Genomic DNA, 15651 nt, shown 5'->3' with positions numbered 1-15651 from the left:
CCTTGATCTATATACCCAGAAAAGGAAATTACTGATGATGTCTGGCAGGTTTTCTATAATCAGAGTATTCTTGTAGAAAGACCTGATTCATTCTCGTAAGTGGTCACTCCCTCCAGTTTGCTCAGAGGACAGTGAGCTATAAAAACATAGTTTCCATTCATTGGAAAATTCTTAATGCACTATTATAGATGGTATTATAAATTTGTAATAACTTAAACCTTTCCAGTGTATTTTTGGAACAGCGCCAGCAACGAAATTATCAAAGGACAGCATTCTCCAAGAAAATGCTGGTTTCAAAAGTAATCTAGAAGATTAGTACCAGAGGCCACACGCAGACAACGTTTAAAAATGAAATAATTTAAAACAAAAATATCAAAAGTACTTTTTGGCTAATTCAGTTTACTGCCACCTAGAGGTTAGATTCTAGAAAATCTGTGCAACATTTGAAATTTAATACAAAATATTGTTTTTAAATGAATTAATTTTTCTGTGACATTGTGCTAAATCCACTTATTGTTAAAACAGCTTTTTAATGTTTGCATTTTGGTAAGCAAATATTAATTAGATTACCGATGAACTGAAATATTTCACTGCCATAACCATATGGAAAGTAACAAACCTATACAAATTTTCTATTCTTGTATAAACTAGAAATTTGCCCTATATCACATAAATATGCAATGGAAAATTGCCTTTTTATTCTGTTATAGACATAAACTATTTTACATGCCAAACATTTATTCTGCTGTACCTGGTATCATTGGTAGAATGGATTATAGATGACTTAAGAACAAACTAGCAATTATCTTCTAATTTTTAGAGCTAATCCTATTTGGAACAGGGAAGAGGAAGAATTCTGATATCCCACAGCTTTTGATCTCTCAAAGAAGCTTGAAATACATTAAGAATCCCGGTCTCTATTTATAGTTAAATATCAAAAGCCAATGTACTAGCCCTTCTATATGACTAGACTGCTGGCCCACAGGCGGTTGAGAATCTGCTTTGAATTATTTGTGTATAAATTATAGTGCAAACTGTAGGCTGACAATATTTTCTTCACTAGTCTCCTTTGAGAATTAAAACACATGTTCACAGGTCAGCTGGCTAGGATTAGGTGTGCAGCTTGTGTATAGGGAACCGGGTCTGGCAGGCATTTGTTTGGCCTGGATCTCATTAGTTTTACATTTAGCAATTGAGTTGATCCAACAGTAGCTTCTATGGAACAGTAACCCTGTGAGGTGCTCCTCAATAAAGGGAGGGAGGGAAGGAGAGAGGGAGGAAGCCAGGAAGCAAGAGAAGGAAGGAAGGAAGGAAAAGTCTGTGGCCACATAAGCTTGAGAAACACTATGTAACCCTGTAATATATAATCACTCTTGAAGATTTCGAATTCACATAAGCATATTAAATTTTAGATGCCTCCTGCAGTCTAAAATCCATTTAAGTACATATGACCAGTGTTTCCCCTCAACTCATTTGTCTGCCTGCCCCCAAGCCCAACACACAAGTGTACATTTGCACACACACACACACACACACACACTTACACGCATACCCCACTTGCTTTCTCTCATTTATGACCTAATAACAGCTCATAGCACACTGTAGGACGTGCCCTTCTAACCTGTTAATGTCCTGAAGATGGGAAAGGATTAGTTCAACTTGCCCAGAGATCTTGTCTTTAAAATGGCACTAGCAGCACTGAAGGACTAGAAGGGTTTGCCTCACAGACCCAAATTACCCCAGGCCCTTAGCAATAACGAGAGACCACGAGAATAAATTATGGAAGCTATTCATCAAATACCCCTGTTTTTCAGATCTTAAAACAGACAATTAACATTACTTCAGCCTTTGAGGCTTTTTTATATTTGTGTGTTTTTCATTCAAACCGGAACGGCCAGTGACCTTCGAGTGGCCAGGCAGCCGGAGCAGCAGAGCCGATGTCACAACCATCAGCACAACGTCTAGCCTCAGGAGAGTCCCTACAACCGAACAGCTTTGAAAATAGGCCCTCCTAAACCCTAGCATTGTTCTTGTCAGGCGAATAGAAAATGATGCTGTTCCCACTCACTGGACGGTCGGTGTGTTTCCACGGATGGGGGAGGGGAATTCAGGTCTGGAAACACGGCACGGAGTCAGCGGCCCCAGTAACTTAGGTCCTGGAGTGTCTGTTGCAGGGCATGGAGAGTGTGAAGCGGGCAGATGCCAGTGCTTCAGTGGCTGGGAAGGGGATCGCTGTCAGTGCCCGTCGGCCTCAGCCCAGCACTGTGTCAGTCCGAAGGGCCAAGTGTGCAGTGGAAGAGGTACGTGTGTATGTGGCAGGTGTGAATGCACGGATCCCAGGAGCATCGGCCGCTTCTGTGAACACTGCCCCACGTGTCACACAGCCTGCGGTGAAAACTGGTACGTGTTCTGGACCTCCAAACATACATACAGCAGTCCTTCAGTAGTGCTGGGCGCGTCCTTTTTCCATTTTGCCTTCCTTAGTCTTAGATGTTGCTGGATCTTCTCTACCAGGTAAATTGTTACCATCATGCTAAAAAAAGAACCGAATGGGGAATTTAGGAATTAGAAAACTTAGATTCGAACTCTTGGCCACTAGATAGCTGTGAAAACATCAGAATTGATCTAGGCATTCACTCCCTTAGCTTTTTTGAAATAGGTTTGTTTTTTTGGACCATCACATTTTTTTTTATTATTATGTTATGTTAATCACCATACATTACATCATTAGTTTTTGATGTAGTGTTCCATGAAATAGTTTTGTTGTTTTAAAGAATAATATTCAGTGTTTATTGTTTTTTCCCCAGCTTTATTGAGATACAGCTGACATATAACCTTGTTTACACAAGGCTTAAGGTGTGCAACAGGATGATTAAAATAATAATGAGGATTATAATAATAATAATACCTGATATAGTTCTGTGACAGAATTAAGTTAGATGATTCATGTAAAACAAAAACAACCCAACCTTTGTACTTACTTGGTGCATAATAATCCTAGAATAAATGTTAGCTATTATTATGGGGTTTCTTTTATTTTTTTTATTTTTTGTTATTTTTTTTAAATTATTTTAAAAATAAAGAATGACAGTGGCCCTGAAGCACCTCTAGAAATAAGCGGTGGATGAGTAAGAGGTGATATGTTAAATGAAGGTGGCATTGTTGTTTTTTGTCAGTAACTAATTTCCCAGGAACAGTTTGAGCCTGCTCAAAGATCACTACTCTACATATTACTGTGCCTTCCAATTTGTCTTATTCAAAATTTTTAAGACATTTACTTTCTCAGATTGGTAGCTCAAGTAAAAATTTTAAAATTATATATAGCAATTTATGTAACTCTCTTGGAAATGCAGTACTTAAACATAATGTTGGAGTTATTTCTAACGAACCCAACTGAAACTTGAACTGTGTATTCATTGCTAAACTTTTCTATAGTATAACATTTATCCTCTAAAATATTTTTACGAGTTTTATTTGTGATGAAAGCATCTTATGCGTTTCCTATTTTCTTCTCAATAAAGAAAATTCATTATTTTGATTTTATACATTATTAAAATATTTTTAGTGGTTAGAATATAATTTCGCCATGTAAATTCAGCCAGTATTACAAATAAACGTCATGGCTTTCTTTCCCAGTTTTACAAGGCGGCTGTCCTAAGGCAGCACTACTCTATTTTGATATTTTATTTCTTGCAGAAAATACTGTAGGCTACAACCTTTTCAAAGGTTAAATGTTTCATTTCTTTTTGTCCTTACAGGAATTGTGTGCAATGCCTTCACCCTTACAACCTGTCTCAAGCTATACTTGATCGTTGTAAAACCTCATGTGCTCTCATGGAACAGCATTATATGGACCAAACATCAGGTAAACCAAAGCTCAAAAAGCACTGAAGAGTATCTGCAGAGAATCACATTCCCCTAAAGGGCCCATAATCAATCATCCTAAAGAAAGGACTAACTGCTTCAGTGTTCTCAGTCTTCCAGAGGTGGTACTCTATAACAAGCAGCTGAGTATATTTGCCATGGTTTGGCTGAACTGTTACATCTCCCATCCAATTAGCCAGCTAAATTCTCATGCTGTGCCCCGCGGTGGCAGTACACCAGGCAGAATTACTACAGAGGCCTCAGTGAGCCAAGAGTGGACATTTCCTCTGTAGAGTCCATTTCACCCTTACACATAAACTATGGCGCCATACTTACCTTTCATAACCCAGACTTGCTTCCAGCTACAACGTTCCTCATGTAAAACCAAAATTCACTTTTATGTTTCAGGTGAAGCCAAAAATCCTAAGTAGCATTGATCTGCTTTTGCAAAATATGTAACTTAAAAAGGGCCATTCCTTTCTGGTATTTTTTCATTCTGATGTAAATACAATTTAGGGGTGAATGATTATAAAGGCGGCATAATGGAAAAGGCATGAAACTTTTAGTCTGAACACCTTGGCTTAACGCATGTCCCTTGACACTATGATAGATAAGAAATACCAGCCCTCTTACAAAATTTCCCTGAGCCTCAGTTTCTTCATCTGTAATAGAGATAATAATACCAAACTCAAGGAGCTGTAGGAGATTAAATGAGCCAGTGAATATGAAAGAAATATGTGAATTAAAAGATGACACGCAGATGGGAGAAACATGTAAAAGCTGTGTTCAAAGACAATTTTAAGACAAAAACTCATTAGAAGCCAAAAGCCAGTACACCACTTTGCTCAGGTGTTAAGGTTAAAGTACACATGAATTAGAAATTAAGCTTGAAATTATGTCTTCTTTGAAAACATTTCTACTGCTACTATTATTTCTAGTCTCTCCTCAAACCTGTAATTCCAGCTCTTAGACTGCACAGAAGAATAAACTTTCTCCAGTTTTGTTTCCTTCTTCCCTTGCATCCACACTGATCTTAGCCCATAATGAATTTGGCTTTGAAAAGAGCCCATGTGCTGCCAGCTGGGGCTGCAGCAATCACTCCAGAAAGCCAAGTGCTTTTTCTAATAAATAGAGCCCTTTCTGTCAACATGTCATTTATTATGTTAAGTAAACAAACCTACTCTGACCTAAGTGTGGTTACAAAAAGTATTCCCTTAAAGCTCCTTAGGAAAAGCCCTTGCTTGACCTAGACTAAGATGAGAGGCATGGCCAGGGCTAAATGTTTGTCTATCCAAAATGACATTCTAAAATGCATGCAGATTTGAGCCTGAAGATGTCCTCTATCCTAACCCATTGGAAATATTTGTAAAATTTATTGGTAGCTAGGGGGCTCCCCTCCCCTTCACAACTATGGTGGAAGGAGAGGGAAAGAGCATTTGTTAGCCACCTCTATTATCTATCCACTCAATCACACTTAAAGGGTGTTGTTCCAGTCTTCTGGCTAAGCTCCTCCTAGGCAAGAAGCCAATAAGTGGGATCAAGCCACGTGTCCCCTTTAAGGATCTGCTTTAGCTGATTGACTAGTTCTAAGTCAGCCAAGGGAAATGACAGTCTGTCAGGATGAAAGGCATGCTTGTCACAAACCTGAAGGTCACTGTGGAAGACTCCAAGGACACCACCTTTGAATAAAGTATCTTGGATTCTCTCTGTGTGAGAGACCAGTAACAACAGGAGACTTGTGCTTGCTTTTGGTGTTTCTATTCCAATTAGTAGTCCTTTGGACTCTCTTTAGCCTTTCTTTCAAGGAACCTTATCACTGACCAAAGAAAACTGGGCTGAAAATGTTCCCACTTGGAGAGGAGCCCTTGCCTCATTTCTGAGTTCTTGGCTTATTCAAAAGCATGCTTGGTCATCCCTGCGAATTCAGACACAAATTACCCACGTTTAGGTGACTGCTCTTCTAAATCTTGGCAGGTCCCCCTCCCAAAAGGCCCTCTCAGGGAGACCTTTGGGCATTTAAGTGAAGTCCCCAAAGTCTGGAGAACAGGCAGAAAACACATGCCTCTTTAAGCCAGGAGGTAATTTTGTGTATCTGGGGTAGCTAGTGAATTCTGTGGAATACTGGCATATTGTGCAATGTTCCTCTTAGATTAGGGTAATACTTCTGGCATCCACAGAGCCTGTAGACTTTCCAGCTAGGGTTTGCCAAAGGTCTGGTGTTAAAACAGAGACCTTGTATGCTCCTCCTCTTAATGCAGCATTTTCCTTTTCCAGCGAGTAATTATTTGTCCTTGAAAAAAAATATACAGTGGAATTTTTAGAAGCAAAATATGACAGATTTGGTTGACAAGTAAAAACTAAATTAATAAAAATTGAGGAAAAGAGATTTGCATATTGTCCTGAGCTGGACACTCTTATTCCCTGGAGAGGCTACATGTACTATTAATGGAAATGTACACTACACTTTCAAAGGAAATACTTATTCATCTATTAGAATAGTACTGATTTTAGCTTCTGCAGTTGTTTACTTTATTTTCCATTACTGCTGTGCAATGAATGAAGAGCAAGCATAACAAGAGAAACATATGCTGATACACAGAGCTGTTAAATAATTTTTAAATCCCATTTTCCACTTAGTGATCAACAATGCACACCACAAAAACTGCTCCTTTCTGTCACAGATAAAATTTTATTTTGTTAAGGAATTTGGGCACATTCCAGCTAATACAATTAAAGAATCAAGCTGCAAAGAAATAATATTTTTGAATACTTTAATTGTGGCTATTCTCCAAAACAGGGTTTTCCCTTGGAAATATTTTAATAATAAATGTTTAATAAAAATTACAGAGTTACTTTTTGAACCAGTAGTAATGACATTCTTCTGTTTTGAAAATGTAGATTTGCAAATATCTCTGGTCCTATTAATTGAGATGGAGAACATTGTTTGCTTGTTAGAATCCTTTGATTTACTCATTCCAGTTTTTAATCCATTATTTGTTTGCTTTATTACAGAATGTTTCTCTAGCCCAAGCTATTTAAGAATATTTTTCATCATCTTCATAGTTACATTCTTGATTGGGTTGCTTAAAGTCCTTATCATTAGACAGGTGATACTACAATGGAATAGTAATAAAATTAAGTCCTCGGCAGATTACAGGGTGTCGGCCGCAAAAAAGGTCAGTGAATTCTAAAAAAGAATTACTATCAGTATGTCATTGTCTACTTCCAATATTTAGACTGTTAAGTAATAATATTTTTTCTCCATCAAGGACAAGTTGATTCTGCAAAGTGTTTGCACAAGAGCAGTAACCTACCGACGTGAGAAGCCTGAAGAAATAAAAATGGATATCAGCAAATTAAATGCTCACGAAACTTTCAGGTGCAACTTCTAAAAAGATAAAAAGTACTTTATGGGAAACTGGATTTTTAATATTTGCTCCTAAAAATATATAATTTTAGAAGTCACAGGAGGAGACAAACTGTTCTAGATCATGCTGGTTGCTGGTTGTCCACTTGAATGAAGACTGACAAACATCCTCATCATCATGTGACTCACATCGCTGCTGAATTTTTCAGAGAAAAATGTGTCTTACTACTGTTTGAGACTAGTGTCATTGTAGCACTTTACTGTAATATATAACTTATTTAGATCAGCATAGAATGTAGATCATCTGAAGAGCACTGATTACACTTTACAGGTACCTGCCATTCCTATGCTTCCCAGAGAGAGACAATGCTGTGTCACTACAAGGGTACAGTAATCCCTGCACCAAACGTGTGGATGAAAAAAATAAAAGGCAGTTATACTACTGTTGCCAAACACTTCAACAACTGGCAGTGAATAGACAAGAACATCTAGATGAATAAATGGTTAGTGTTTCACTTATTCAAGAGGTTAATAGATAAAACCTTAATTTTGAGGGATATTGCTTTTGAAACTGTGTAGTGTTATGCATGTGTTTGTTTTCTGCTTCTTACAAGATACTAATTTCAACATTCTCTCTTTGCCTTTATATTTTTTCTTTCTTACAGGATAAGTTTATATATGTCACAGATGACTGGATTAAATAAGTGCTAAGTTACTACTGCTATAAAAACCTAATAATACAATGTCACTTTATTAGAATACTGATTTTAAAAGCTGAATGTTTAATAAGGGACACTGTAAAGTACCATCAAAATCGAACAGCTTCGTTGTGTACAGATGTGGAGTCTTACATATCTTCTTACCTGATAAACTGGATGCTTCACCATTTCATTTGTCTAATCATCAGGTTGAAGATCACAAGGTGTTTAGAAACTCTGCCTCAAAGTGCCACATTTTTTAGTGAGTTATCTCAGATATTTACTCCAAGTAGATATTAGCATTTTTCTAATTAAAAGCTATATTATGCTATATTATTTTCACCCCTCAGTGCAGCATTAAAGAGTTCTTTCCCTGAATCACCTCAACCGTACTCACCAGAATTTAAAAATATACAATTGGAGGAGGATAGACAATATCTTAGAAATAAGCTAATTCATCCTTTTACTTAGTCAGGGAACTGAGGCTCAGAAAGTTTAAATGATATCTTAAAAAACGCCCAAGTGATTAAGTGGCAGCATTTGAAGAGAACTTCTATCTTCTTATTGCCAGGTGTGTTCATTGCACCATATCATGCTACCTCTTGATTCTTTAAAATATTTGATTGGAAGTATTTTTAAATGTGATTTACTGGAGTCTTGAGTATGACATGAGAGAATTTCAAAGCAAAGCAGAAAAGAGTAACTCAAACTGAATTCCATGACTGGCTTCCATTCTTTCCTGCTAATCAGCTTCTAAGAGAATGCTGCATGGCCTAACTACAGGGAAATCCATTCACACCACAGCCTGTGAGTTGTGCAGTGCTCAGCCTGAGAGCTTGATTCAGAGGCCCTGAGCTTTTATCTTCCCCCATGGAAACTTCTTCACAATTACCATATCCCTACAGACTTATTCAGTCTGATTTTGTTGGCTATAAGTCCAATAGCCCTGTGTGTAGTACAGAGCTTTGCCTATGAAAACAAAGTAATTTGTTTAAAATGTTTTCTTATAATTAACTTCCCAAATTTGTCTTCCAGCACTTGAAGAAAGGCCAGATATTTGCATTTTAATGAAGACAAACTCCCACCCCATATCTTACCCCAAAGAGGATTTTAAAACATATATTAAGTTGTTCTGGAGCAAACAAGCACAGCAGCTCCATTAACTGTCCCCTACAGCCAAGCAATTATGATGCTAAGTTGAACTGTATTTCCTTCCCCTAATGAGATTGGGGACACTGACATAATTCAGTACTGTGACTCACTTGTGTAAGATACCTTTGATGACCAAGGATAACGTAAAGATCATACTTTGCAGGCTGCCTGTCACACACAGTATCCATTTTAAAAAGAAAAATTGGATACCTGATAGCTCTCCAAAAGGAAAAAGTGGAAAACATCCATTCATTAAAATGCTGACAATTTAAAAAATGAACATTATAATGTTCATAAGCTAATCTCCATGTGGAATGAATTATCCAAAGGAGCATAATCAAATGAAACCCTTAAAAATCAAGGGTTTATATTTTTATGCTCTCATTAGTTTGCACTAATATAATGGACCAAGGCTGTTATCATAGGAAAAGACAAACTTCCTGATAGGCACTTCCATGCTTGATGATGACTGTAGTTATGCTTGTGATGTCTTGTGCTTTCTTTTTTTACTTAAAGACCTGATTCTTAAAGATTTTAGAGCTTATATTTTACTTGAATAATGGATATTTTCCTGTAAAATGGCTTATGAGAAGAGAATTAATATTTGACTAGTTAGAATTAATTAAAAGGTAAGGGAAAACAGGGTATTCTTATTCTTAGTTTAAATAATTTATGTAAATAGAGTCTATTTTCAACTAACATGACCACAGGAGCCTTTTGAGATTCATGATATTAAAACAAATAATGAAATGTTAAGTAGTTAACACAGAACTTGAACAACACTTTTGGTACGATAGCATTTTGTGCTCTAAAGTATGTAATGATTTAGAAATGTGCCATATACACACTACAATATAACTGTATGCCTTCTACTTCTCTGGGAACATCTTTACACCACAGGGTACATGGATTTACAAACATTTGATATCTTCTTTGGAAACTTATTAAAATGTATGAAATCATAGACATTCTCTGCAAGACTCAAAAATTCACTTAAAAATCTGATTATGTACTGAATGTTCAATATAGCTTTAGTTTATAAGGATACAAAAATCTAAGGTTAACAGAGTAGATTTCTTTGGAGGCAGATTTTTCAAAACTTAAAATTGGTAGATGCATCAAATACAACACTTCACAAAAGGAAAAATTCCAAATTTTTAAAAAACATTATCCCTTTAAAATAATCCCACTAAATATATTCTTATGTATGACAACAGATATCCATGAGACACTGAAATATGATTATGATGAACTATAAACATTTTTCTCCATAGAATTATATTCCTTCTGGTTACATGGTATAGTAAATTAGACTCAATGGCTTTTCCTTCCTTCCTTGCTCCTGGTTTTCCTACTCACGTTTCCTCAGATTGCCCTAAAACTCTAAGCTCAATAAGGCTTATTGTGAAAAAGAACTCAATGTAATGGTATTATGAAGTTCTCCATTTCCAAACATCTCTTAATGATTTCAAAATTTATCATGTAACTGAACCAAGACATACACATTAAAAACTAAGAATTTAAAATTGTCACAGCCATTTGAGCTTCTTAGGTCTAAAGGGTTGGAGATCTGTATCTTTAGTAAAAGTATTGCGTGAAATATAGCTATTTGGGAGTTCAATCATGTGCATATTGTATTGTTTTATATACTCAATATTTAATTTACAACTATCCTTATTTATATTGACCTTAAGAACTCCATTTCATACAATGCAAACTGAGATATATTTTCAGAGAAGTATAGAGCTAGCATTCTTTCAGATCATTTCCTTTTTCTTTTATAATTACTGTATGGCAATTTTATTATGGATAACTGATTATACATATTCATATTTTATTGATTCTAAGATATCTGCTTCTCAGTTTCACATTTCTAACATTGTGATATATCTTGCAGTCACTGGCATCTTAGATGCAGTGTTTGAAGTTGCACTTGAATAAGTATTACACTAATTCACCTTTAAATGCTCACGGGGATAGGAACATTCCTTTTCTTATAAGTATTTGAGAACCCGTTTATGATAACATGTGAGGCCAATTTTCAGTATAACTGAATCACATACAACTCATCATGGAGCCTGTCTGATTATGAGCTCAGATCCTGCAGACCTTTAGGTTATAAAAGCTCTTCATCTTCCTATGTATACTTTGTGCTAGTGGCTACGATTTCAGCAAACCTAACTTAACTGACAAGAATGGGTGGGTTTCTCCCAGTTTTGCTAACAAATTTTTAATCTTTCTATTCCTTTCTAAAGAATACTTTCATATGATCATCTCACTTTTAAACAGAATTAACTGGAAAAATATATGAGACCATCACAATTAGATTTTGTAGCATCTTGTATGTCTTATGTCAATGACAGATGAAAAATATGATACAAGCAATCAGTACTGTAGGGAAAAAAACTTTCCCTTCAAGTCCTCTCATTTTTTTATACTTCTTTCTCATTTCTGCTCTTTTGTTTGACTTTTTTCTTTGGCTTTGATGAATTTACCTTCAAGCCCATATAATGACTGTCATAAAACTGCATATTTAAGTTATTTGAATTATATGAAACAATTGTTCAGCTATCTGGGCAGCTGTTAATGAAATACCTGAGAGTAATAACACTACTCTTTTATCTACCTGGCATACTTCCCTGCATAAAATCTACCTTTGTAAGCTAACTCTATTAATCAGATTTCCAACCTCTATGACCTATTTCAGTTAAAATTATTTAATCCAACAATATTAAAAAAAAAAAAACTGCAGTTATCAAGGATGGAAAATGTGTGATTTGTGTAAAGAACATTTACTAACTTTACACTGTACCACAGATAAATGTGATTTTGATAAGAATTCCCCATAATGACAAAATTTATGGTACATAAATTTTATTAAGAATGTTGGATATGAAATATTTTAATTCTAAATTATAAGAAAATATAAATTTGCACATAATATAGAAATTCATTTTGTGTATATTTAACATAACTTTAAAACTATTTTACACTTACCAGCTACTTCATTAAAGTTTTTTAAACATCTGCAAAAATAATTTAGAAATGTTTTTAAATTATCAGTAATATAACCTTATTTGTTTCATTTAACAAGTCCTGTTTTTGTAAAAAATAAAATTAATATAGAGTGTATTTTTAAATTAAAATATTTGAATTTAAAATAGCTCTTATGAAAGAAAGAAATTCTCATTAAACAAGTTTCTTATTATTTCTGGCTTTGAATTATACATAGTTAAATTGCCTTAAATGACACAGAAAATTGGGGAATAAGATAATTTCAGAAACTATACTATGAACATGTTCATGTAATTCTGATTGACTACTAACTTCTGTTTTATGTATTTATTAAAGAGCTGACACTGTAGTTTGTTGTGAGATGTTTATTTTTCTAACAGAGCTTATAATAGTTATGACAAGGCATTTAATTAATGCATCATTCTGTTTAAAAGTAGGTATTAATCAGTATGAAATTTTATGTTTTAAAATAAAAATGTAAAGATCTAAGAATACACAGAATGCTTCTTTGTTTACCATTTGTGTTACATGACCCTCAGAGCTGCCAGAAAATAGCACATTTTCATACAAGGAAATGTAATATCATCCATACATTGTCATTGGTAGAGGACATTACATAATTCCAAAAAGCTACTACTTCTAGGAAGTTGTAGAGCCAATGATAAAGATGTGGGGTCATCCAAATTTGTCTCATCCCTTTTGCTAGCTGCCCAAAAGTGGAAGCAGAAAGAACATCTGAATTACAGAGAACTGAAAAATTTGCTAAAAGATAAGTCAGGCTTTTTTTTTACTAGCCAGAGACTTCTACTATCACCTTGATACAAATAAACTTCAATTGCCCATTCTTGAGAGCCATACTTAAATAACTGAAATTTATGGAATACCTTTGTGTTGTGATTTTTCTCTGTTTAACTGAGGGGTGAAAGTAAGCAGATGAGGGGACAAGTTAAAAGTCAAATAGGACATGTGGACAGATTGCCTGTCATTAAGGAATTTTAATAGTTTGAAGGAAAAGGTATGTGTAGCACATCTGTAAGTAGAACAGTTGCACTGGAAAGATCAGATGGAATCTATCAGGAGGTCTCCCAAGGACTGAATTTTTGAGAATTCATCCCAGTTGGGTTCAGACTACAGTCTTTCAGGCTCAGAATCATGATTTTTTTTATGAGTGCTGTTTGGCCCCATTCTTCCCTTTCATCTTCAATAGGACCCGAGTTTCAGTACAGCAACACAGCTAAGATTTAACTACCCAGACTCCTTTGCAGCTAAATGTGATCAGAGGACTAAATGTGGCCAGTGAAATGAGAGAGGAGGGAGTATGTGCAACCCTGGATCTCACTTCCTCTTTGTCTCTTTTTGTTGTCTGGAACAAGTGGAGCAGCTGTCTTGGCCAAGGAAGCCCTGTGCTGAAATTGTCAGAGCTTCCCCTTCAGCCATCAGCTGCTTACCTCAAGACTGATACCTGGTAGGGAAACAATCCTTTTAGCTAAACCACTGCATTTGATGTTATAGCAGATAATCTACACTCTGACTAACAATGTATTCTTTATATAATTGTCTCACTGAATCTTCAGCAATACTAACTAGCATTTCCCTTGATTTTTCAAATAAGAAAAACAACGCAAGGAGGTGTTAAGGACCTTGTATAAGAAAAGCAAGGCAAGGAGGTGTTAAGGACCTTGTATAAATACACACAGCCAGCAAGTTGCCAATGCAGAATTCATGCCCAGATCTGTTTTTCTCTCCGTAAATGACTGATTATATGTTTTGTGAGGATAGATTTTACTAGTGTAACTAGTTTTACTAGTCGAACTATGTCCCCATGCCCCCCCCAAAAGTGCAATAAGTTAACTTGGAGGGTTAATGCATGTGCAAAAGTACCACACAGGAAAGAGTGACTAAACCTTAAAAATGAAAAAAAAAATGCTAATACACTCATGTTGGAGTTACACTAGAGTACGTCCACAGAGAATAGCATTTGGCCTGGACTTTGAAGGAAAGGTGAGTGTGGACATATAGAAAGGTGATGTCAGGGAGAGTTAGGGGAATGGTAAAGCAGACAAAGGTGAGAATTCCATGCAAGAACATTGAAATCTTGTTGAGATACACCACTGGATAATAAAAGGCAATAACCTACAGGTCCTAAGTTTTGAATTTGATTTCCAGGGTTAAAAGTTTGAATTTTGGCTACTAGGAAGAAGCAAGCCCTGAAGTTTTTACATTGAAAAATGATATTATTGGAATTATACATAGTTTGGCATATACTCACAAAAACCAAATATAATTTCTTAATTAAACATTAATTTCATACCCTCTAATGCTGTCAATACTTTTTAATACCATTAAGGTTGAATCACTATGTCGTACACCTGAAACTAATATAACATGTGTCAACTCTACTCAATTAAAAATTTCTTTTTAAATATTATTAAGTATTTAATGCTATTAAATGCTTTTTATACTCTTACACTGTTGGTGGGAATGCAAGCTGGTGCAGCCACTCTGGAAAACAGTATGGAGGTTCCTCAAAAAGTTGAAAATAGAGCTACCATATGACCCAGTAATTGCACTACTGGGTATTTACCCCAAAGATACAAATGTAGGGATCCGAAGGGGTACGTGCACCCCGATGTTTATAGCAGCAATGTCCACAATAGCCAAACTATGGAAAGAACCAAGACGTCCATCGACAGATGAATGGACAAAGAAGATATGGTGTATATATATACAATGGAATATTAGGCAGCCATCAAAAGGAATGAAATCTGGCCATTTGCAACGACGTGGATGGAACTGGAGGGTATTATGCTGAGCGAAATAAGTCAATCAGAGAAAGACATGTATCATATGACCTCACTGATATGAGGAATTCTTAATCTCAGGAAACAAACTGAGGGTTGCTGGAGTGGTGGAGGGGTGGGAGGGATGGGGTGGCTGGGTGATAGGCATTGGGGAGGGTATGTGCTATGGTGAGCGCTGTGAATTGTGTAAGACTGTTGAATCACAGACCTGTGCCTCTGAAACAAATTACATTATATGTTAAAAAAAAAAAAAAAGAAGAAGAAGATAGCAGGAAGGGAAAAATGAAGGGGGGAAATCGGAGGGGGAAACGAGCCACGAGAGACTATGGACTCTGGGAAACAAACTGAGGGTTCTAGAGGGGAGGGGGGTGGGGGGATGGGTTAGCCTGGTGATGGGTATTGAAGAGGGCACGTACTGAATGGAGCACTGGGTGTTATACGCAAATAATGAATCATGGAACACTACATCAGAAACTAATGATGTAATGTATGGTGATTAACATAACATAATAAAGGTGATTTGGTTTGCTTTCTAAAAAAATTTAAAAAAATAAAATAAAAATATATATTATTAAGTATTTAATGCTGTTAAATGCTTTTTATACCAAATTTAAATACTATTTAGTACTCATGTAAAAAAATTGGAAGTATACAAAAGCAGAAAAAAAGTCAAAATCCAACTTTCTAATATCAATCACTTTCACATCTGTCAACGTCTAGTGCGTTGGGGTCCCTGGGTAAGGGTCGCGAAATC

At 35.8% G+C, this 15651-nt stretch overlaps 1 protein-coding gene across 3 annotated transcripts in view; it reads left to right on the top strand.

The window, feature by feature from the left end:
* Positions 1-13626, top strand: part of ITGB8 (integrin subunit beta 8) — a 78570-nt gene extending 64944 nt beyond the window's left edge. For all 3 annotated transcript variants that reach the window (XM_032401966.1, XM_032401964.1, XM_032401967.1), the window contains 4 exons: positions 2175-2400; positions 3759-3865; positions 6877-7040; positions 7134-13626. In XM_032401966.1, the coding sequence (XP_032257857.1) occupies positions 2175-2400; positions 3759-3865; positions 6877-7040; positions 7134-7256 (620 nt within the window). In that variant the 3' untranslated portion in view covers positions 7257-13626. The remainder of the gene's footprint in view (positions 1-2174; positions 2401-3758; positions 3866-6876; positions 7041-7133) is intronic.
* The last annotated feature ends 2025 nt before the right edge of the window (positions 13627-15651 follow it).

This window comes from Phoca vitulina, unplaced genomic scaffold (genome assembly GCF_004348235.1).
Source record: "Phoca vitulina isolate PV1807 unplaced genomic scaffold, GSC_HSeal_1.0 scaffold4, whole genome shotgun sequence".
Lineage (NCBI taxonomy): Eukaryota > Metazoa > Chordata > Mammalia > Carnivora > Phocidae > Phoca > Phoca vitulina.
Note: the sequence above shows the minus strand (reverse complement) of the source record. Positions and strands in the feature narration are given on the sequence as shown.